General features: G+C 44.3%; 1 protein-coding gene across 8 annotated transcripts in view; it reads left to right on the forward strand.

Moving 5' to 3' along the window:
* Positions 1 to 3,167: 3,167 nt before the first annotated feature.
* NRP1 (neuropilin 1) overlaps positions 3,168 to 24,397 on the forward strand; it is a 177,508-nt gene continuing 156,278 nt past the window's right edge. For 3 of the 8 annotated variants that reach the window (XM_066387487.1, XM_066387495.1, XM_066387490.1), the window contains exons 1-3: positions 3,168 to 3,556; positions 3,875 to 4,398; positions 7,965 to 8,139. In XM_066387487.1, the coding sequence (XP_066243584.1) occupies positions 4,308 to 4,398; positions 7,965 to 8,139 (266 nt within the window). In that variant the 5' untranslated portion in view covers positions 3,168 to 3,556; positions 3,875 to 4,307. Of the gene's footprint in view, positions 3,557 to 3,870; positions 4,399 to 7,964; positions 8,140 to 24,397 lie in introns of those variants that run through there. The other 5 variants (XM_066387492.1, XM_066387489.1, XM_066387491.1 and 2 more) reach the window with 3 other exon arrangements.

The raw sequence follows: 24,397 nt of genomic DNA on the forward strand, positions 1-24,397 counted from the left end.
AAAAACAAAAAAAAACTTGACCAGACTTGATACTGTTTTGAAATACAAACCCACACCTCCACTCTGAAGTCAGCCTGAAGTACTTGAGGAAGTTAGTGGTTCAGCAGGCCTTCTGGAAGCAATGGATCTCATCTTATTTCTGACAAATTCATAGAAAAGTTGATGAAAGGAACCAAACATTTACCATCCAGCTTATTCTTAAGGAAAGGCCAGTTTCCAGCTCACTGCCTCATTCCTACAGCAACTCCTGCATGGGGTCCGTGTGGGGAGCACTGCCCAACCAGGAATCTCTCCCTGGTGTCCTGGGGGATGTGGCCCATGAATCCTCCATTCATTGGAACTGGGTCCCTATCTTGTCTGGGAATTTATGATGCCAGGAAGAGTGATGTATCGATGAGACCCTAATAAAATCAACCCAGATACACTGGCATATTTTTTCCTTTGTCTAGCAAGGTCTGTCTGTCTCCCTTGCTGAAGAATCACAGAAATTCAAAAACCGACCCTTGGCAACAGTGAGTGGAATCCAGCAGAAGAGAAAAGGGATTATTAGTCAGGGCAATTTGCTGTGTACCAACCCACTAGCGGGCAATTATGAATCAGTGCAGTAGGGCTGCATTACCCACTGCTGTGTGGAAGCTAAGGACGGCTCTAGAAAGGCTTCAGATCAGCCAAGAGCAGAAAAACTTAAATATAATATTTCCCCCAGGGAACATAGTGCATGTTTTATTAGTTGGTTAGAGAAAGCCCGGCAAAGAGCTCATCTGGTGAGCAAGAAAGAAGACAGGCGTTTTCTGCGCAAAGACCCGTGGGAAGGGGCCCTTTCCACGGAGACAGATGGGAGGGTGCAGAGGATGGAGACTGCGGGCTGGGGGCGGTCCTCTTTGAGTGCACGACCTAGTGACTTTATCTGTTAGCCCGCTGGGTCCAGGCTGGGACATGCACACTCACCCGGGAAAGAGGAAGAGATGTTGGCGGTAGTTTTCTAAAAACAACAGAGCTTAAGCCTCCCGCGTGTGTCCCCTCGCTCACCCCTTGGAGTCACAGACAGGTCAAACGCGGCTCCTGAAGCGAGAGGGCGCCCAGTCACCCCTCGGAAGAAGGCCTGTGTCTGTGACTCCTGCACCCCAGACGCTGCATCCCCCCCACCCCCCCACCCCCACCCCCGCGCCCCTGCTCTGTCAACCTGCCAGTTTCTGATAGGTGCCTGTTACAGTAATATAATGTTATAGTAATTAAATATATAGAAATATAGAAACATATAGAAGATATATAGAAATAAGGCTATAATATTAAAGCCATTAAGGCAAGTGAATAGGCTACACTCGCTGGGTGGAAACTAATCTAATGTGTACAGACATGATAGGCAGACTATGCCTTTTACACAGAGCCCAGTTAGTGTGCGTGTGAAGTTACAGCTAGATAAAAGGTGGCTTGTTGTGACAACTCTGTAGATTAACATGAAAAAGTTCCCTGCTAGGAACTCCCCAAAAATGTCTTGATTTGATAATCCCGTAGATTAACACCTATTAGAAGGTGTATGCCTGAAAGGGGTATTGAAGCCAAGGGGCCCCCAGCTGCAGTTACTCCATCCAGACTCCAAAGTTGAATGTGGACTGTCTCCACACAGCTCTGTACCCAGGCACAACACAGGATTTGTAAGTAATAAACTGCCTGTGTGATTCTTGCAACTAATTTGTATGTCATTCCTTTTTCCTCCGATGGCAATTGGTCCCGTTACCAATAAATAGAATCCTCATAGCCACCTCAAGAGTAAGCGCAAAGAGGCCGCCAGCTCTGCTGTTAAGAAGTGTCCCACTGCATGGGGAAGTCGAATCCGGTGGCCTGACCTCATAGAGCTCTGGCTGTATTGGGACAACGCCCTAGGAGCCTCCCAGTGATGGGCTCTCTTTATCCAGAAGGCGCAGCCCAGCCAGTCCCAATCCTCTGGCTGCGCCCCTGCAGGAGAGGTTTTCGGGGAGGTATCAGGGTTCCCTAGCCTCATTTGTTTCCCCAGGGGCTGCTCTGGGCGGGGCTGGCGCCTCTACCTCGCCTCCCACCCGCCCTCAGTGGGTTGTGGTATGGGTCTGCGCCCGCCCCTTCCGCTCAACCCAGGCATTGGATTTCTGGCCTTGTACTGCCACCTTCCCACCCCGCGCTTCCTGGGTCCAGGGACCAAGGAGGAGGAACCTGGCGAGGGGAAGGAGGTGCTCACAGGCAGGGGAGCTTGCGGAGTCCAGGAGGCCGAATCTCCAGCTTGGAGGCGGGGGCTCCAGCAGGCGGGAAGAAAAGCTTAACCCAGAGGAAAAGAAAAGGGTCAGAAAGAGGAGGAGGAGGAGGAGAGGGAGAGAGAAAGAAAAAAGAGAGAGAGAGAGATGTGAGAGGCAAGTGCGGGCGCCACGGGTTTACCTCCGCGCGCGCGGCGGCGGCGGGGATAGGGGGCGCCTGCACCCCTGGGGACGCGCGTCACCTCTCCAAGCCGAGACCAGCGAGCGCTGAGTCTCTCTGCCTGAGGTCCGCGCATCTGGGGCTCCCTTTCTCCTGTCCCGCCCCCAGTCCTTCCGCCAAAACCTTTGACTAGAGTCTCCTTGCCAACATTCCTAAGTCTCCTTTGCCAGCCCGTTATGCTAGGTAGGAATAAGGCTCAGTTTTCGGGTGTACTAAAACGCCGATCTCCAGGTGGAGGGACCTTTTCACCTTCCCCACGAACTCTTTCGGAGGGGATCCGCGGTCAATTACCCCTTTCAGGGACCTAATCAGTGGCCGAAACCGGTTTGTTCCCTGAAAAGTCCTTGCCATTCATATCCGTAGGGGCCTTCTGCAGCGGTTCTGGGAAAGCCTCTGCCTTGCAACCGGGGGCATCCCGCCCTCAGCCCGGGGACAGGCGGGTGGGCGAAAGCCAGAGGACCTCCGTGACAATGGTCTGCGGCCAGGAAAGGGCACCGTTAAAGCCTTTGCCAAGAGTAAACCCCTCTCCCCGCCGCCACTGCTCCCCCCAACCCTGGGGTGCACAGAAACCGGGGCCATCGTACCCCTAATTTCCAAACCCGGAACTCCTGGGCTCCAGGAGTTGGAAGTGGGCGGGGTCGGGCAACGGCTGCCCCCTAGCTGGCATCCCCGCCCGCCCTTCGGCATTCCGTCTGTCCCAGAGGAGAGGGTTCCAAATCTACAAGCAGCCGATTGCGTGGGGCGACCGGTGCTCGCCCAGGCGCAGGGCAGGGAGGAGGTGGTCTGACTCAGCTTGACGTGGCAGCCACGCTGCCGACCCCGGCCCTGCGATAGGGTGCGCCTCCCACTCCAGCCTCTGTGCTCCGTCCCTGCTGTCCTGGTCCGGGCGTCCAGGGGTGCCCTTCAGCTCCCTGCCACAAGTCTCGGGCCGGCACCACGGGGAGCGGCGAGGGCTGGCTCGGCGCTGCTCGCCCCGCGGGCGCGAGTACGGGACTCTGGGTTGTGGGAAGCAGCCACCACCTCCCGGGCGTTCCGTGCTCCCAGTGGCTGGATCCTGTGGATCCTGCGAGAGCTGCCGCCGTTCCCAGGGGTCGCGAGCGAGCACGCCGAGGTAAACTGGCCCGACCTGGTCGCTGGCACCCACCTCGAAACCCCCATTCCAAACACGCCCCCCCCCCCCCGCGGAGATCCCTGCAGGGCGTCCGGGGAGGCGGACGTACTGATGGGTAAAGCACACCCGGGGAAACTTGTTCCTTCGTCGCCTGTCAAACACTGACTCGCAAGCCGGCGCGGGGAGAGGGGCGGGAGCAAGCGGGGGAAGGGCTCCGAGAGCGGAGGGAGGGGAGGACGGCGTGGGGGAGGGGTGCCGCGGCTAAAACTCTCGGCCGCGGGCTCATCTTCTCATTGCTCGCTCCTGTCCTCCGCGTAGACAACCCGGACCTCCCCTGGGCTCCAGCTCCTCGGCTCCATCGAGTCCAGAAACAAGCTGGATTTTTTCTTCTTCTTCCTGGAAATTGGCCTCCCTCCCTCCCTCCCTCCAGCCTCTTTCCCTCCCCCCACCTCCGCCTCGCCGTTTGGAGACCTGGCCCGGGCAGTGGCTCCTGGAAGAGGAACAAGTGTGGGAAAAGAGAGAGGAAACCGGAGCTAAATGACAGGATGCAAGTGACTTGAGACACAAAAAGGGAAGCGTTGCTCTAGGATCCAATCACTGTCTCGCCGCTTTCCTTTCTCCGAGGCGGACGGAGGATTTTACAGCTCGGGTGGAGTTGGAGCGCTTCGGCTCGTTCAGATCTCCCCTCCGGCTGGGTTTCCCTGCCCTTCCTCGTCCTAGCGAGCCTGCCTGGGGACCCGGCGCCGGGAGAATGGAGAGGGGGCTGCCGCCGCTCGGCGCCGCGCTCGCCCTGGCCCTGGCCCTGGCCCTGGCCCCCGCCCCGGCCAGAGCTTTTCGCAACGGTAAGTGACAGGCAGGGGCGCGCGTGACAGCGCCCGCCGCGGGCGCTCGGCTGCCCGGTCTGGCTGGGCTTGGCTGCCTGCCCCGCTCCGATTCCACCGCGCTGCCGGGCTGAACCCGGCACAGCCACCTCCTGCTGGAAGGAAACTTTTACCCCAGGAGGAGAAACGAAGGAATCAGACCAGTCCCGGGAGGGCAGCTAGAGTTCGAGTCCCCCAGCCGGCTCCCTCCTGAAGTTGGTAGTTTGGCAGTGGGTGGGTGGGAAGGGGTGTGTGTGTGGGGTGGGGGGGGGGGGTCCCACCTCCGCTAAAAGGCAGAGCTGCCTCCCTTCCCAGATCTTCACACCAATTACCTTATTTGTGTTTCCTCCCAAAGGCAATTAGATGAAACTCCCTTTCCAAAATCGGACGGCTGCGGAAAGTGGAGGAAGGCTCTACCAGAACTTCCTGGTTCCCTCTCGGCCTCCCCTCGACTGTCGGGTCTGGTGGGGCCTGTTAGAGATAGCGGTTCGCGGTTTGATGGCACTTGCTTTCCCGCCTTTGTGAATCGTCCCTGTTGGTCTGGAGCATGAATGAAAGTTACACTGTGTGGGAACAGGCGTCTGATAGGCACAGTGTAAGGCACCGGGCTATCTGAACATCCCTAACCTAGCTGCAGCTTCCACCGAGCCTTACAATAATTCCGTCTTAAATCCAGGGAAGGCTGTGCTGCGTTCCAAACAGGACCCTGGAACCTAAAATTCTGTGTTTTCTAATGCGATCTGGTTGTAGGCAGGTTGCCTTTACCCTGAGAGGTAGATGAAGGCTGGGATGTGAAATTCTTTACAGAGAGTTCTCAGCAATTATTATTAACTAATGATCAAATATTTACTTTTGCATGGCTTAGATTTCAATCAAAGTAATTAGAAGGAAAGCCTACCCACTGCTTACAGTGGTATATTGTCTTAATAAGAAGCTACAAGCAGAGGGTGTTCACACCAGGAGAAATTTAAATCATGTCTTTATGATGGAAGTTAATCTCTTTAATATGCTTTTTGGAGGTTTTGTGATTGAGGCAATAGATTTCCCCCACAGCTACTAAGCAGTGTTCATATAGGCTTGGAAGCGAAACACACACACACACACAATTTTGAATGAGGAGTTCAATTTAATAATGACCCCGAGTTCATGGTATATTGCTATAATTTGGTAGGGGATAAAATAACATTCTTCTCCAATTCAAGGAGCTCAGGTGGTTAGAATTTAGAAAGTACAGCAACGCAACCTCCCCAACTCCTGAGATTTAATCAGGGGCAGAGATGTTGTTCACAGGATTTGATTTGAAAACTAATGCAAACAGCTTTCAGACTTTAGGTGGTGAACTCTCTCTCCCTCCCATATATATATATATATATATATATATATATATATATATATATATATATATACACACACACACACACACACACACACACACATACACACACACATATATATAATAGACATAATATATATATTTCATATCTATAGTAGATATATAAATACATATATATTTATTTTCTTATATATATATTTATATATAAGAGATCTGGGGAATGCTTAGTACCTAAGCCTCGGTTGGTGAGCCTGACCACTTAAAGCCATGTTGCTGTGCTTGCAGCGACTGCAGCTTCTGTTCTTCAGCAGACCTCTCAAAGCCATGTCTACCTCCTCTGAGTCCCCGTGTCTGCTAAATTAATTCATTAACCTTATTTAGGACTAATGGTCCAGAGTCATTAGAAATTGCTCTTTCTTAATCAACTGCTAGAGGAGACTGAACAGAGTCAGGGAGTCTAGCAGTCTGCATTATCTTATTACACTGTCACTTTCTCAGAAGTCGCTGATTAGAGAGCCCTGGCGTGGTCCCGCATCCACCTAAATGTCTTCTGAAGTGACTCTGTCAAGTGACTAGAAGCAGTGCTGCTTTATTTCACTCCTCTAACAGATGCCAGACTCTGCCACAGTGGTGCTCCAACAGAGCTGGAGGACACTTCATGGGATGGGGTCACTTTCCAAGTTGTCTGCGCATTTAAAATAATGCAAGAGCTGGAGTAGAATCACACAACAGCATCCAATATGATCATTAGCTGAGATTCTGAACTCCACTTGCAATATCATTTCTTCTTGGCAGTCTTTAAGCTTTTAAAAGCCAAGGCAGGGGAAAACATCAGTGTAAGGCCACTCCTGGTCTAAGAAACATAGAAACATCCAGCAATTGAAAAAAACACAACACAATATAATTTATATTGTCTTCCTTTTAATTTATGGGAAATGACTTCTGTAATGCATGTAGCTTTATGCATTTTTGATGTGCACTTCATCTTTCATTTCCATTTGACCTGGTTTTCCTGTAATAAAATTCTGTAGATTTATAAATTCATGCTGAGAGCAAAGAATATCATTCTCTTTCCACAGGGAATCTATTAGATGCAATATTAAAATCTATATATACCATTACTGAAAATTTGTGATTGATAGGCTTACATATTTCACAGCTTTCATACCTGTTCCTCTTACATAGTTTATGCATTGAATTTGTATTGCTCAAAATTAAGCATCAATAAATGTGGCAGCATTTCAAGCTGAGGCTCTCTCCAGTATGAAATCTATCATAAAAAAGAAAAAAAAAAGTGTCAATGAGAATCTATGCTGAACAAGAAAGCAGCCCAGAGACTGGTTTATTTGGCTCTTAGTGAATCACTTCAGCATTTGGGTTTTTTGAAAGGAAAGCTCAAAACGAGTTAGCTAACTTTTCCCAGAATGTGAAAATGGAGTTTAACACAAGTGATACCAGATCTCAGGGTGTTGAGGTTTTTTTCAACAAGTAGGTAGTTGGAGTTACATATCTTTTCTTTCTCCCCCCTTATTTTGATATGGTCTTCAAGCCTGAGCAACTTTCTTGGGAGAAGTGGAGTAGAAATGTTATATTTCTGCTTCACCAAAGGTCCCTTGTTCTGTGTTGATTTGGGAAGAGCACAGATAACCCACGATCATTTAGCTTTCTGGGCAGCTCAAACAACAACAGGAAAAGTTTATCTTAGAATACAATCCCCCCTCAACAATAACAGACCAGGTCTATCATCAAAAGCTACACAGGGGCTCCAGTAGCACCATTTAGTCCCCTTCCACTTAGAACTTGCGACTTAATGCACTTACACTTCTAGGTGGATAATGAAGTCTAGGAGAAGCTCCCTGGGGACCATGTTAACATCCACTGAGGGAATTTAATGTTCTTAATGCTAGAAGACCTGTTTCTTGGGACAAAAGTTTGTGTGTGGAGGGGGGGGGGGCGCGGCAGGGGGGGGGGGCTTGTCTTTAGATCTCAGTTAACTTTCTTCCTGACCCAACATTCCTGGGATCAAAGTGCATTCCTTGGTGGGGTGTTGCTATCAGCACCACCTGAATGACCTGCAGTGCCCTCTCCGAGTCCCCCCGCCCCCTCCTCAAGGAGTTATGGAATGTTTAATGCCCTGGAATTGACATGCAAAGCTAAAACACCTCCCATTGTTGATCTGGGAAAGGTGCGCTGAAATGTTATTCTTTCATTACAGACAAATGTGGCGACACTATACAAATCGAAAGCCCAGGGTACCTTACATCGCCTGGTTACCCTCATTCTTACCACCCAAGTGAAAAATGTGAATGGCTGATTCAGGCTCCGGAACCATACCAGCGAATTATGATCAACTTCAACCCTCACTTCGACTTGGAGGACCGAGACTGCAAGTAAGTGGGAACGTAATTGGAACAGGGCACTGCAGCGCCATCTAGTGGTCACGGTCGTCCAAGGGGGACAATCTATGTGCACAATCTGGGATGTAAGTGGATCCAGGAGGGATTCCAGTCTACGCCAGATCGCATGTTAATCGTATGGGAATTAAATTATGTTCAGTGATGTCGGAGTTCCCACACTAGGAAGATTATATTCAAATGCGCAATCTCTCCTTTCTTACTCCCTCTCCCCCTTAACGCTTTTGGTTTGGGAACTCTTTTAAAAACTGTATATACATATTTCACCCAGTTCCCACCCCCACCCCACCTTCGTGTTTTTATTTAATATTGCAAGTCTCTCGCATTTACTGTATTGAAAGACTGTGAGGTTGGATATTTTTGTAACACATCTGTGGTCCATGCTGTACTTTAAGAACTGTATTGATTGTATTGGCATGACCAAAGAAAAACATCACTGAAAATAAAGAGAATATAGGGTAAATTGGATGAGGGGATTTTTATAATGGATTAATGATCACAAGGCTCGTATTGAGGATGTGAAAAAGAATAAATGCACAGTGAATACAGTGGGACTCAAATGTGAGCCAGTGTGCTGCATCTGTCTTAGGCTTGCTCACTCCTTCTATTATTAAATTACTAAGCATTGTCAAGTTCTTATGCCAGACTGCATTACTATGAAAACATTCTCCCTGTAGAGGCCATCTGCATCATGTTTCTTCACCTTATGTGAAAATAAAACCGGTGTGCAGTTTTCCCCAGTCTGGAATGTCTCTGTTGACATGTCAGGCAGCAATCCATGGAGATCCGGCTTTACTTTTCTCTCTGGATGGCCATCAGACCTCCCTGGCTCTGTCCTGTCACCCCACTCTGTCCTGCTTCTCCTGGTGTGTTCTCCAAAGACTCAAACCTGAACAGCAATTTTTAATGAAGTTTAGACATACAAATAAGTTTTAGCAAAGGAAAACAACCTATTTAAATCTAAATTCTAAAGTGTACCCCAGGGACTGATATGTTTCCCAAGTTTTAAAGTGGGTCAGTTTGATATATAATTGTATACAATATATATAGGTTACTACTTCATTGGATATTAACTGTTATGCAGGCACATTCATTATTAAAAGTATTCTATCTACAAACACATAACCCTTTTAAGGAAGAAGAGAATTATATGAAAATATTCTCACCTGTAGAAAGTCCTCAACAACCTGTTGAGTTGGTGGGATAACCTAATTTTTCATGGACGGGTTAATGAATTCGTCTGGTGAATTCAACATTCTGGTGCCTAGAGAATTAGCATCCATTTATATCCTGTTGATTAATTTCCAAATAATCAGCTTACATACAGTGCAGTAAAACTATGCTGATTCTAATTTAACCTTTGTTCTGTGATTCAGAAATGCTTCCAGGGATTAAATTGTCTTTTTAGTCTTGTGTGAAAGTTGTCATTAATAGGGTGTTGTAGTGACCTCTAGGACACAGGGAGTTCATTGTATCATTATTTTAGGGAGGAGGGGGGTCAATATTCTGTATGGTGGTTTTTACAATGTCGATCACCTGAACATCCTAGAGACTCATCTTTTATTTTGGTTTTGGTTTTTGACAATACTTAAATTGCTACAAGAGGTATTGTTGAGAAACTCTGAGAATACAAACTTGAGAAATAACATTATTCCCCTAAATAACATTCTGTTAAATGTCAATCAATATCATGTTTACTAATTCTTGATCTGAAGATTAAGACCATGTATATGTGTAATAGTTAAAGAATTTAGAATAGTCAGCAGTTATTAGCAGTGGTGTACTGGGAAATGTTTGACCACTGGGTCTTGGGAGGGGTGGCTCAAGTTCTGGTGCACAATATTTGCCAATTTCTGTAGTATAAATACTCTCTCTGTGGCCAGTTTCAAACTACCCATGTACTGTCACTATGCACATTCTCGCAAAGATATGTGTACAGTTGGTTCTTTTCAGCTGGTGCAAGCCAGCTGCAGGGCACACACTGGAGTAGAAGCGTAAGAAGGGAAAGCCAGTCAAGGGCATGAATATATGTAAAGTGCTTGGTTACCACGGTGTCTGGCACCCAGTAAGCCTTATTTGCCATACCATGGTGTTGAGGATGTGGTGGGATTTGGGTTAGTTTTCTTTTTTTAAGAAGAGAAGAAAACAGATCATTATATTTTCTAGGAAGACGTGATGTTAGTGATGTTAGCAAGGTAATCAAGAAATTCACATGGCTAACAATATTGTTTCTGTAATTATGATGGTGAGGTTTTGTTTTTTCCCCCCTAATACTAGAGTACAGTGATTTCTTAATTATAGTAACTAAAGGTTTGCTCTCTGTGAAGGTGCCGAATCCTGGCCAGCCTTAAAGGTCTGGTATTTTGGGCCTGATGCAGTCAGTGAACCTGTGGCATGGAGAGTGTCTTGGTGGCATGTTTTGAAGTGTTGCTATCTAATCGTCAGTCAGTGAACCTGTGGCATGGAGAGTGTCTTGGTGGCATGTTTTGAAGTGTTGCTATCTAATCGTGTTTTTTTTCCAATAAAAAGTCTAAAAGCAATATTGGATGACCAACCTAAGACTTTGCAATTACTATCTTTCCAGGCTAGTTTACATGACTCTTGGTCATTGTTGAAAATTGTAGATGAAATTCTGGAAAGGTGACACAATTCTTACCTTCTTTTGAAAGGGTTGTGAGAAGCCTAGACAGCTTTAAATTTTACAGGGAGTTAGAATTTCCTACAAAAAAAATAGAAATCCCCAGAAAGTCTTGGAACAACAAATTCATAGATTTCAAAAGTTTGTGTTAGATGACCAAAGCATAGATTTTTGGGTTCTGGTGGGTTTTTTTATTTTTTTTATAATTTATGTTGGGCTACTTTCAAAATTTTATTTAAAATGATGCAAAGCTAGTTACATAAATCATATCTAGAGAGCTTTTAGTTATTATTGCTGTCAAGAACAAGCCATTGTCTTGAGATATTTAATATCTTTCCCTTTCTCAGCTATATTCTGTGTACGTGCTGTACCAATAACATAAGGTCACAATACGGGATAATAAAATAGTGGGTCTGAGAGCCCTTTGAAAAGCTAAAAGTGCCTGACTGGGTAGTGGTGCAGTGGATAGAGCATCGACCTGTGATACCAAGGACTCAGGTTCAAAACCACAAGTTCTCTGGCTTGAGCGCTGGCTCACCAGCTTGAGCGTAGGGTCACCAGCTTAAGTGTGGGATCATAGACGTGACCCCAGGTTGCTGGTATAGCCAAAGGTTGCTGGCTTGAGCAAGGGATCACTGGCTCAGCTGAAGCCCTCTGGTCAAAGCACATATGTGAAAGCAATCAATGCATAACTAAAGAGCCACAACAACAAGTTGATGCTTCTTTTCTCTCTCCCTTCCTTTCTGTCTGTCCATGCCTGTCTCTCTGTCTCTCTCTCTCTCTTCAAAAAAAGAAAAAAAGTTTAAAAGCTCCCTCAAAAGAAGTTATTATTTTTATGAAAGTAAGTATATGTCAAGCTAAATATATTAACCTAGTAATGGGATGATGTGATATAACACACCATGCATTTTCTCTTGATACTGTCAGTATTTGTATAGTCAATTTTCACCAGGTGAAAGTTCAATAAATCAGTTCCTGAGCATATTTGCTTTATTGAGAAACATCTTTGAGACCCAAATAAACAGTTATTTTTCTCTATGGTATAGGGATGAATAAGTAATTAAATAGATTAGTTATGGTAGAAAAATTTGTTTTTATTTAAATTTTACGGTTTTATTTATAATTAAATAAAAAACTATTTCACAATTCTAACAATACAATAAAATGTATTTTATTTCTGTGATTTATTACAAGTTTTCATATGAATAAACACCAAGGCTGACCCAGTACCTAAGTAGACTATGGATCTAACTTTACAAAAAGTTTTGACAGTGCATATGGGTGGCACTGTTTCCTTAGGAAAATTAATGTGCAACTTGTGCCTGAATAATTTGAAAATACAACCACTGAGTCAGGTTTTGTTACAAATAAGCATTAACCCATAATATTATAACCATAATATTATAAGTCCTTGAATTCTTTCATTGAGCAGGGGGCATTGATTCATCATTCAGCAGAGCAGTAAGTAGAGCATCTGTCTGCAGGGCTAACGTTGTGCTAGGACTTCTAGGTAGATATACTGCCTGGTTTCATTGTTATGTTGACATAACAGAGAGGGCTAGAGAATGTTCTAAGAGTGGAAGGTGTTCAGGAAACAGAAGGAGTGGTGATTTCTCTTTCTTGCACCAGTAGAATGTTTTCCACTGGTGAAGTGGGGCGAGGCAGGCATCTTGAATCTCATAAAACTTCCTATCTGCATCATAAACAAGAATATCATTGATACTATAGTTAGACTTTATGTAACTTTCCCAGTTTCCCAGCAATGCAGCCTATCAGCATGATAATTTATAATAGTTTGTGAGTAAAGAGGTGTGTGGTTACATTCAGATCAGATGTCCTCATCTGGGGAGCAGTAAAAATTTCACAGACATTGGGTTAAAAACATTAAGAAAATTAATGTAAGGCTCCAGAAAGAGAGTCTAAAGAGGTGACAGTGTTGGGGGGAGACAGCCCAGTAGTGGTCTTCTTACTGACGAGTTCCTGACTCTAGTGACTGATTATTAGTGCTGTTGGGTAGGATTTTCACCAAGACACCAGGTTAACATGCATGCACCAGGCAAGATGCTTTTCTGTGTAGAATTCAAATTTCTTCTTTGTGTAACAAATAATAGTGACTTTTTTTAAATTTAATGCAAAGGAAGATTTCACTATGGTAACTTAACAGTGAAGTTTGATTACAAAGTGGATCAACTTCAAGTTTGGGAATTTTGTTAAATCATTGTTTCTTTAATGATACTTTTAAATCACCTAAATTGATACACACTCTGAAGTACCACTTATTTTATTTATTTTAATGGAATCTAAACTTACTGAATAAAAAATGAATTTGCCCTTTATTTCTTGAATCTGATTGTATCTACAAATTTAATTATGTTATGGTCACTTAGCCATTTATTGGCAATTTGGGGAATTTTTGGTTTCCCTAAGTAATATTTTCTGTCTTGGCTTTATTCACTTTGTTCAGCATGTGTTTGTACATTTGTTTTGATTTTTAAAAGTTTATTAAAGTGTTATTTATCCTGATTAGTGAGTTGCAAGGCAAGTGCCTCAGTCGAGTGCCAGCTTATATAATTAGAGCATCACTTAGACCGAAATGAACAGAGACCTTGTTTTATGGAAAATGGTCAGCATTTTATGCTAAAATACTTCTTTATTTTCTATATGTAATGTAGAAGTATGTGTGCTTTTAATTAAAGTTTAATCTATATCTCAGAAAATACACAAAGTAAGCGTAAAGACTGACAAAATTTTCAGGGTGACCACATCCCTGTGACCAATCCAGAGCAAACACTCCTGGCTTCCTGGAGAAGCCTCTGTGTTCACCCTTGGTCGCTAACCTTTGGCTTCAAGGACAACTACTGTCCTGACTTGTGTGATCACATTTTTATAGATTTCAAAATCAGACAGAACTAAACTATAGTCTTAGAAGTCTATATGTCCTGCCCTCTCACTATAGTAAAGTTCTTTGGAATTTAGAGAGAAAAATATATACTCTTCCCTTTCTAACAACAACAACAAAAAAGAAAACAGAGGCTCAATGAAGCATTTTCTAGTTTTTTTTTCAGTGACTACTGTAGAACTATACATATTTAGTATTTTTTATATATACTGTGGTTTGTAACATAAACACAAAGTTTTTAGTCTGGAGCTAGCTGTATACACAAGGCAAATTCTGAAATATCTTCCTTTGCTGTATTTTTCCTCATCTTTTTATTGCTGGTGTTGATTTCAAGTAACTTCCCAGGACAGGCGGTGTGAGCAGCACCACTGCCACCAAGCTCAGTTCACTTATAAAACTACTGAGTGGGTCAAAATGAACCCTTCTCAGAACAGCTGCTGGCCAATGTTGTCACCACCTGTAATATCTTTAGCTACTAGTCAGGCACATACTTACCTACTTCCTTCCTTTGATTTCCCAACATCCATTAGCACTGATTCAATTTGAAAAAACTCCATGTGTTGAATAAAATTAATTTTCTTTATGATTTCTCACTATAAGCAATCACATTTGATCACAATGAATTTCGAGTACTGCAAGGTTGTGTGTGTGTGTTTGGCTTTTTCTGTAATTCAAAAGAAGTAACCTTTACAAGAAGCAAAACGAGGTTAGCTGAAATCTTGTCAGATTGGATCAAAGTGTGGTTGGCATGATCAGGCTTCCCTTTGGGTAGGAGGTACTTAAAGAGCTATCCAAACGAGACCTGTGCCTTCCCCCCCGCATGCGTACTCTCAGCTCCTTTCTCTTCAGCTCAAAGCTTTGCACACAGGCTGACGCACTTTGTGTGCGTGTGTGTGCACATGTGAAGCGGGCTACCAAGTAAACCTCATTAATTACCATTATCTTGTTCATCCGGGCTAATCATTAAGCCTGAAGAAGAACAAGAGACAAGATTGGTGTTCAGATCAGGTTCCAAATGCCTCATAACTGGGTGTTTGTAATCAATCCTGACGGTAGGCATCAGTGACTTGGCAGAACGTAGCCCCTAGAAAGAAGGGTTTCTTTCCTCCTCGTCTCTGATGGAGTAAACTGTTTGTAGGTCAGTGAGGGATGGCATTAGGTCAGTACACTCTCATATGGGCTGTGAAGCGTGCCAAGCACATGTCGGCTCATGGCTGACAGCACTTAGCCTTCGCAGAGAGTTTAAGAAGTGAACTGCATTCATTCAGAACTCGACCAAAATCTGCAGAAGAGCAGAAAGAGAGAAAAAATATATTTTGGCTCCTGTCCACTCCATTGCTTTTCAGTGTGGTTTGGCTCTTTGGCAAGCCCAAGTCTGTAGTGCACATATCTTCTATTTACTTGGTCAATATGTTTCTTTCTCCTTGGACTTGAGCAATAGAAAGTTTGTAACGGAGCGACCGCAGCTGGCTCTGACTGCTGGGTCCTCACTGTGTGCTGCTGCGTCATTCGCTGAGCACTGTCCGTGGCCTGCCTTACTCTCCCTATCACCCATCTTACAGATGACAGCGCTGAGGCTTAGGGAAAGTCAGTGAGCTGAGCTCAAATGCTTAGCCACTGCAGCAGATAGCGTTCCACCTTTGTGACCCAAGGGGCTTGGGCTATGCCTTTGGAATGAGAAAATCTTTTCTTTTATACCTCACACAAAAGTTTCAATATGAATCCACTAATTCTGAGTCAGGAGTTAATTTTTAAATGTTTAGTTCAGAGTAAGTAAGCTCTGGTAAGGAAAAAAAAATACTGCATAGAAACTTTCAAAGAATGGGTGATATCCATTCAGTCAAGATTTTTGTTAACTTAGGAAGGTCATCCTAGGGGAAGAGTTCTGAATTCTGGTCCCCTGGCCGATGGTGTATGGAAGCACAGAGCTCGCGTGAGTGCAGGACTTGTTGGAAGCCTGACAACCAGGCAGCACAAGGGCTTGGTTTATACGATTGGTTCAAAGGACATGTGAGCTCCCAACCGCATGCAGGGTGTCCGTCCTGGGAGGTGAGAGACTGTATTCTCTCTCAGGCACTGCTCACCTATGGGGTTAATCTCAGGCAAATAACCCAAGAGTTTTTCTCTCCCCCTAGGTCCCCTCTTTGGGACATTCTGATAACTTGTATGTGCCACTGGTGACTTGGAAAGGGATACAGAGAGAATGTTGGCTCAGGCACTGGGTTCCTTTGAGAAACAGAATGTTTTTTGAGAAGAAACAGATGCTTCAGGGTATTTTGTTTTTATCTGGTCAGATTCTTGTGTAATCACTCAGCCAAGTTGGAGTGATGGCTTCTTGCTTCAGTGAGTGTCTAGCATGTCACAGAGAGACTGGTCATTCCGGGATGAAAGGGGATCTACAGATGTCCTTACTCAAGCTCTTACATTTCTCTGGAACAGGCAGATGTGGCAAAGGCCAGTCAGTGTAGCCACAACCCCCAACTCCTTTCTGACGCTCCAACCAATGTTGTATGAGAGGTTAAGCTATCAGTGAGATGTAGTGAGAAAAAATGAGATGTGGGTCCAAATATTAGTCCTTGATAGACAACTTCAACAAAATTAAAAACAGGAAATTCCCAAATTCACATAAATGGAACATATGTTGACTCAAAGAAAATGGAGGCCGCAAAGCCCCACAAACTTGGTAGCACAGGTTGATTTTGTCTGATGTGAGATTGTGGTGTTTTTTTGTTTGTTTGTTTTGTGGGTTTTTTTAGATGTAGTGACACCTGACTCCATGAGACCCCTTTTTGACCTTTTATCTTGGTTCATACTTATGTAGTATTCATTCTTGAGTCACTTGAGAGAGTGGACATTTGTAGAAAAGAATTAGATTTTTAATTTCTGGATCAATCTACTCCTTTGAATAAAACAACATAGGACCCAATAAAACTAATGAATCTTTCTGACGTGGGCAGTTAGACTCTGTCTGCCCCTCTGTGCTAACACCCACCTGTGTGTTCAGGTTCTTCCTTCACTCTGAAGGGTTCTCTCCCTCACTCTGTAAAGGCAGAAAGCACATCTTGCATAGTTCTACCATCCACAATTCAGCAAGGCTTGTCACACAGTAGGCATCAGTTTAGTTGACCTAAATGGCTGACAGCTTTGTTGAAATTAGAATCTGGTAGTGAAGACTAGAGAGGGGTAAAAACCCACCGTGTCTCCCTGAATAGGGTTTGTGGTTCACAGCCGGCAGCCGGGAGAGTGCCCAGTGAGACTAGGTGAAGGCGGTGAGTGAAGCGAACTACTGTAGGTTACAGCTCAAGAGTGTGGTCAGCCTGAGAGTCCTTGGGGAAGAGACTTTAGACAGCCTAGATATGGAGGTCCCCCTGTTTTCTCCCACCTGGTCAGAGGCATCAGAACTGGAAATTTGGAGCTGCTGGTTCTGTGGAGCACACATGAGGGCTAGAGGTGGTCTGGGGAGTACCTGGGTGGTGGGCACAGGGTCTTTCACACCACCAGCCGGCCCCTCTTCCATGGCATGTGTTTGCCGCAGACTTCAGCCCGGCCTTTGTTGGAAGCGAAATATCACCAAAACTGTCCTGGCAGCTTCTTCACTTTCCAAGAGGTAGCCCATAACTGTACTTCTGAAGGAAGGTTGTAGACATGACGTATAGGGAAGGGTGGGTTGTTTTGTTTGTCAGTTAGTTTGTTTTTTTAGCACTGTTTAGTATTTTCTCTCTTTTATTTCCCACCAAGGCTAAAGTTTCCTTATTTTTTACTCCAGTGCCAATTTCTTTGTCCTTGGCTAAGGACAGTAGCAAGTCACCACTAAGATAGATTAGTGGAGTCCTTGAGGACACGTCCTCATTGCCCTCTTTAGCTTTTGTAGCATCACACACCTGATGTGTGTGTGAGTTCATTAAAACGAGCTGGGGACTTCTGATCGTCAGGGGACTGTGTTAGCAGCTCCCTGTGAAAATCGTTCTGGTGAGAATTGAGGACACAGCTTATAACTGCACCTCTGTCATTCACTCCCATCTGTGAGATGGGACCGGGTTGTACAATCTATGAATGGCTTGATCATGGTACTCTGGATACTGTGGTTTTGACCATGTTCACAGTGCAACTCAAAAGATGTTACAACATGAGGGTCTGATGGAGGAACAGCTTTAATTCATCTTTTTCCCTTTTTATTCTGAAAAGAAAAAAAAAAGTTTTCCTTCCTCGACCTATCTCAGTAACAGAATGTTGATGAGATAATGTAGGTGGAGGCATCTTATGAATACAATGGCAACATGTTAAATAAAGCTTAGGTATTCCTACAACAGGAAGTGCATCCGCAGGTTTTGTTCCTTAAAATAAGTTCAGACGGTAAACAGTAACGTCTGCATCCTTAGAAGGAGCGCTGATAACTACTTCAGAAGCACGGCACATATCCACCAGTGAGATGGTATCCAGCGCTCAGCATGCTTCCAGCCAACAGGACTTCTGAATGTCTTGTAACAAGTGGCCTGGTTAAGTGTGTTAAAGTTGCAGTTTTGTAAAAATCTAGAAGATGAAATTTCTGGAAAAATCTCATGAAATGTGGTATCTCAGTGTTGCGAACTTGATAATAGCATTGATGGCTTTTAAAAAAAAAATCATTATTTTCCCAAGTGCGCCTGTGGACTTTTAAATATATTCAACACACTCAGGCCCCAAACCAGCCCATACTCTATTTAAGGTGGAAGCCAGTATCATGGTGGTTATCACAGCGAGGATGTCAGTCCTTCCCAATCCATTAAACAGTGCCATTAGGTTAATATTCAAGAAAGAGTAAGCTACGTGGAGTTTGTAGTATAGATGCATAGAGAAAAGCAGCTTAGAAAAAAATAAGTGTCTGATGGTCCATCCCAACCTCGTCCCATCCCTCTGCCTCCAGTGTGCAGGTCCTTTAGCCTTGCCGCCTCCTTCGTCACTTCTGGCTGGGACAGATCTCCCACCAGTGAGGGAGTCTCTCTGTGGCTGCAATGAAGAGCTTGTCTGCAGGAAGGCCCTGAGGACAGTGGCAGGGAAGACATTAATATTCTAGCCCTCTTCCCCTCTCACCCTCATGAGTTGCCTTGTACCTGAGTCTCTCCAAATTCTCTCAGGTGTGTTTGCATTTGTAACATCTACAGGGGTGTGTGGCTGGGAGTGGGAAGGGCTGCATAAGGTTTGCTTTTCCTTCTGGTGGGACCACGGTGGGCCACCAGGGTCAAACAGGCTCTGTGAAATTTCCCCACTCATGAATGAAATAAATCTTTCTTGGATGTCGTTACCCTTGCAAAACTTTCATTTCTCTCTTCCTCTTTTCCATGACTGTTAAGGGTGTTGCACGTAGTGGCCACACTCCAGAGCTTGCTCACTCACCTGTTTTCAACATAAGTTATATCCCTTCCAGTGAACTGAAATTGCTTGCTCCAATGTAACACTCCAACCACTCTCCTAATGCCCCAAACTGTTGGCTACTACTGGCCTTAACTTCTTTAGCCTTTGTACAAATTGTACACAACTGCTACTCTGTACGCATTAGCACTTTACACTTTCCTGTCTCTTAGGGTATCCTCTCCATGGCTCTGAATCCTCCTCTTTTGGCTAGTTTCTCATTCTCCTCCAACTCTGAAACAAGGCATTTGACATGGTGTTGCTTTGCCCCAAGTGCCCTCTCCCTGAATCTCTCACTCAGCTCAGCCAATACCCTGAATTCTGTCCAGCTGTAGATTGGACCTAAGCGTTGGACTCAAACTTTTAAATTCTTTCAGGATAACATCCACTACCTGGATGATAAGCCATTGCCACGAATGAGAACTCAAACTGTGTTCCTCCCCCTAAAATGACTTGTGTGGTTTTAGTCTTTCTGTTATTGATTGCTTCCTTTCCTGTTTATCTCAACTTGAAACTCTAAATTTCCTCTTGATTTCTTTCTGTCCCCTAAATTGAGTCCATTGAAAGACCCCTAAATTACATATCTGTAATGTCTTTCACATCTAGCTTTTCTGTTACATTTCAACTGCTACCACTCAACTTCTGACGTGTGGGAGCCTATCTTTGGGGAGATTGCTTTGGCCTCCTCAAGGAGCCTGCCTCATTTCACCTCTGCTTAGACACATGGAGCATTCTCCATTTCCTCCTTTCTTCTTTCTGGGCTTCCCAGCCTTCCATGAGGTAGTTTCCCTGTTTCTCTGGCCTATTTCCTGGGGTTTCCCCACGTAGTCCACCAAATGCTTACTTTGTAGTTCCTTTTTTTTTTTAATCAAGTGAGAGGCAAGGAGGCAGAGAGACAACAGACTCCCACATGCACCCCAACTGGGATCTACCTGGCAACCCCCGTCTGAGTCTGATGTTCTGCCCATGTGGGGCCTCTGTTCCTTTGCTCAACAACTGAGCGATTTTAGCGCCTAAGGCAAGGCCATGGAGCCATTCTCAGTGCCCTGGGCCAACTTGCTCATTTGAGCCATGGCTGTGGGAGAGGAAGAGAGGAGAGGGGGGAGGGGTGGAGAAGCAGATGGTCACTTCTCCTGTGTGCCCTGACTAGGGATCAAACCTGAGACTTTCACACACCTGGCCAAAGCTCTACTGCTGAACCAACTAGCCAGGGCTAACCTTGGAATTCTTCAGTCTCTGGGCTTGCCTGCTTTATGCTGAGTCACAGGGTATTTCCTTCACACACCCATGTCTCTCTGTCAAAGAACTGCACATCATCCTTGTTTTTCTGAAGTCAGACCTCAAGCCAGTTCTGATAACCCGCTACCAAGGAAAGGTGGTCTCTGTTCTCTGTCTTCTCCTTCATATTCATCTTCTTTTTTTTTTTTTAGAGAGAGAGAGAAAGAAATAGAGAGAGGGAGATGAGAAGCATCAATTTGTAGTTGTGACACTTTATTTGTTCATTGATTGCTTTTCATATGCCCCTTGACAGGGACTCCAGGTGAGCCAGTGACCCCTTGCTCAAGCCAGCAACCTTGGGCTCAAGCCGGTGACCATAGGATCACATTGATAATCTTGCACTTAAGCTGATGACCCCATGCTCAAGCCAGATGAGCCCGTGCTCAAGCCAATGATCTTGGAGTTTTGAGCATGGAACCTCAGTGTCACAGGTTGATGCTCTATCCACTGCACCACTACTGCTCAAGCTTGTTCTCTGTCTTCTGACCTGTGTTATTCCTGTTCCTTATAGTATTCTGTATTATGTCATAGTCATTCATATTTTGCTACTATTCACCCAAAGAGTTCTTGAGAACAGTCACTGGGCAGAGCCTGTCCCAGCATCTTGCCCAAAGCAGGTGCTTAATTGATGTTTGCTAATTGAACTGACCCAACAATACTGAATAAGTGTTCTCCAACATGTTCTTGTAGCACAGAAGGATCAAGTCAGCATTTTAGGAAAAGCCCTGACTTGATCACACTATAACAAAACATACTTAAAGTTCTCATTTACATAGTCAACTCCTCATTTGCCTGGATAGTGGAGTCAAGCTTACATTTTTCCCCTAAAAAGATGCCTCCTTTTTAAAAGCCTAGACTTCTACCTATGAGTAGTTCCAGCTAAATCTAAAAAACTATGCAAAGGTAGTACTTGACTCAAAGCTTTGCTTTGTTTCACAGTCATCTTCATATAATCCGTTTTGGAGTTAGATGCATAAATATATTCATATTATAGGCATATGTCCTGGTTGCTGAGTATTTCCTGACATCCCCACAAGTCTTGAGACTTTGTGTCACAGCTCTGTAAACTTCCTCTATTGTATATTCCCGTCTGGGCTTACATCCAAACCACCTTCACATAAATGTAACACAAATCATTTAGAGTGTTTTTGCATTCCAGCAGGCAACCCCACTATATGCACATGTGACTTCACAGCAGGCTTGCAGGGGAAGATGGATAACGTGAACTTTCACATTAGAGAAGTTAACACGGGGTGCAGCCCCCAAAGAAGAGTGTAAATATGTGAGTTCCTATCACCTGATGGATACCAGGCCCCAGGTCTTGGTGCAACTACATTAAGATACGACCTTGGAGAAGAGGGAGGTGAGCTGGCCCCAGTTACTGTGGTGGGGTGTTGACTGAAATAGACAGTCCACGCTTCAGCGGCTCCCATGGCTCACACCTTTGTTACCATAGCAGCATTACCTAAGCCTGTCTTAAAGTGGTTTGTCACGGGGGCTGGTGTCGCCCCAAGAGGAGGAGACGGAGAAGTAGCAGGTGCATGGCTACATTGAATATTTGTATTTCTCTCCAGCTCCCAGTGTCGCTCACTCACACCAAGTTCTCCAGTGTTTCTCAAGGTTTCTGTCATCTGTGTAATCTAGAATCCCATAGCACTCTCTTATTCTCCCATCTCTGTGGTTTGTCCATTAGCCAGAGAGTAGAAAAACTCATGTGACCAACTCTGATATTTCCATTGGGTAAAAAACATGCTGGGCTGAGACAGAACTGTTACCTTATTCTGCCCTCAACTTATTCCACTTCATGCCCAGCCTGGCTGGCCATGATTCTCTCAGGAGACTTGCCTTCACAGGTGATGTCTCCAGGAACCCATGCTGATCCTGAGTTCTGGAAGTGACTTGGCCTCTTAAGTAGTGGTGGTCTCCAGAGTTCCACCTCTCTGAGCCTTTATCTCCTCATCTGTAAAGCAAGAGGGGTGAGCTCTGCAAGTTCAAGCTTCTGTCTCTAACACAGCAGGACTGTGCAGGGAAACCCTGTTGCCGTGAGAGCAAGTTCCCAAGACAACTTCTCTGACCATTGAGCCTGTCTCTGAGCCCAGGACCTTTCTCTGGCCAGTGACAAGACAACCAGCCAGCTCCTGTTTTTCTTCTTTCCTAGATCTAAACTATTCCAACTTAACCCAGACCCTTCCTGCCCTCTTTTATTTTCCTATTCTTTTTTTTCCCTCCAAAACACATACTTAATGTCAGTTTTACACCCTTAAATTATATGACATTTTAGATTCTCTTTTGGCAACAGTTACTCCAAGAAATTATATACTTTTTCACCTAGACCCTAATCTTACTCATTGACAAATAATGTTGCAATTAATAACTTTAAAACACTTGGAATGTGGTCCTCAAAAATACTTTGTTGTTCTGCTGTTGTTGAATGTTAACACTTGCAGGCCATGGAAATTCTGTGTAGGAATGAGTTGTTCCTTCTTGAAACCAGATGAGCCACATGCCAAGTTCAAGGTGTCACTTAACGGCAGTCGATAACCTGCATCTTAACCTAAACTCAGATTTGATCACTAACATCGAGGTAGCTTTTACCTCATCCCTTTGTTCGACATAGATTGGCAAAAATTAGTTTGTAAGGAATTGAATTTGCATTGGAAAAAAAAAAAAACTACAAAGGAACAACAATAGCAATTTGGTTAATGAGTCCCTCTCTTTATGTCTCCAAGACAGCATCAGCCCTGTACCAAGTGCTGTATCTATTTGTAAAACAGTCTCAAATTAAGGAACTTATTCTGAGTCCATTGTAAAAATTATTTTCTGAAACCGTGGTCTATCAACAGGAGATAAAATGGTACTTTGTTGTCTCCTGCTGAGGCTCATAATGAATATTCTATTTCAGAAGCGAATCACACAGTAAATACAATGTTCAGATTCATTTATTCCCACAATGGCATTATTTTTTGCAAAGGTGCCATTTCATACTTTGACTTAGCATCACTGGCATGTCATCTCTCTGCAGCTCTTTTATAACCACTAGTTAATTCACACATCCTTGGGAGATTGTGTGTCAGTGTGAGACCCATGTGTGTCGGTGCCAGACCCATTTAAAAATGAAATCTCCGAAATGTATAAAGACAAAGCAGCTTGCCGAGGGTTAACCAGGGACAGAGATGTGATTAACACTTGGCAGTTCATCTGTGCACGTCCTTCCCTCCGCTCATCTGACTAGGAACCTCTGAGCACATGAGACATAGATGTGTTACTAAGATGGATGAAAGCTCTCTATTAATGATTCTATTATAGGCAGGAAACTTAGCTTAAAAGTATAATACAGCTAAGTCATTCAAGATTCAAATGTAAATAGGACTTGAAATGAACGATCGTATAAATTGTACTTTTCTCCTGTTTGGTCCCCCTGAGCCTTGTTTTTGTTAAAGCACATGATCAGTGAGTGGACTGATAGCTCAGGTTTCCAGCTGATTCCCAGCACTAATTGAGAAATGTCTAGTATTTCTAAACATGGGGGTGAAAGAGAACTTGAACTGTCCACCCCACTGTGGCTGTCCTTACATCTTTCCTGGGATCAACCTTGAGGTTTAGACAATTTGTGCTTCTTATCAATGTTGTTTTAAGGTTTGGTTTATGTATTGATTGTACAGACCCTGAGATTGATGGTGAGCATAATGAGTTCACTGTTAAACATTCATCACAAAGCATACTTAGAAAAAATATACACGGTGATAAATTCAGAACACACAACTTGGAAGTTGGAGTAAATTCAGGTACTTTTACAAAACACTTTGTTTGGACATGAGAAATCTTCCTCTGAACACTCTAACTGTTGCCTACTATCATTTATTCATTCATTTGCTTGTTCATTTATTCATTCAACATAAATAAATAAAATTTATTTATTTATTTATTTATTTTTAATCCTGAAGGGTTTTTTTGTTTGTTTTATTTTTATTAACTGAGAGATGGGAGACAAAGAGACTGAGACAGACTCTCGCCTGTGCCAGCACCCACCC

The sequence above is a fragment of the Saccopteryx leptura genome, chromosome 5 (genome assembly GCF_036850995.1).
Source record: "Saccopteryx leptura isolate mSacLep1 chromosome 5, mSacLep1_pri_phased_curated, whole genome shotgun sequence".
Classification (NCBI taxonomy): domain Eukaryota; kingdom Metazoa; phylum Chordata; class Mammalia; order Chiroptera; family Emballonuridae; genus Saccopteryx; species Saccopteryx leptura.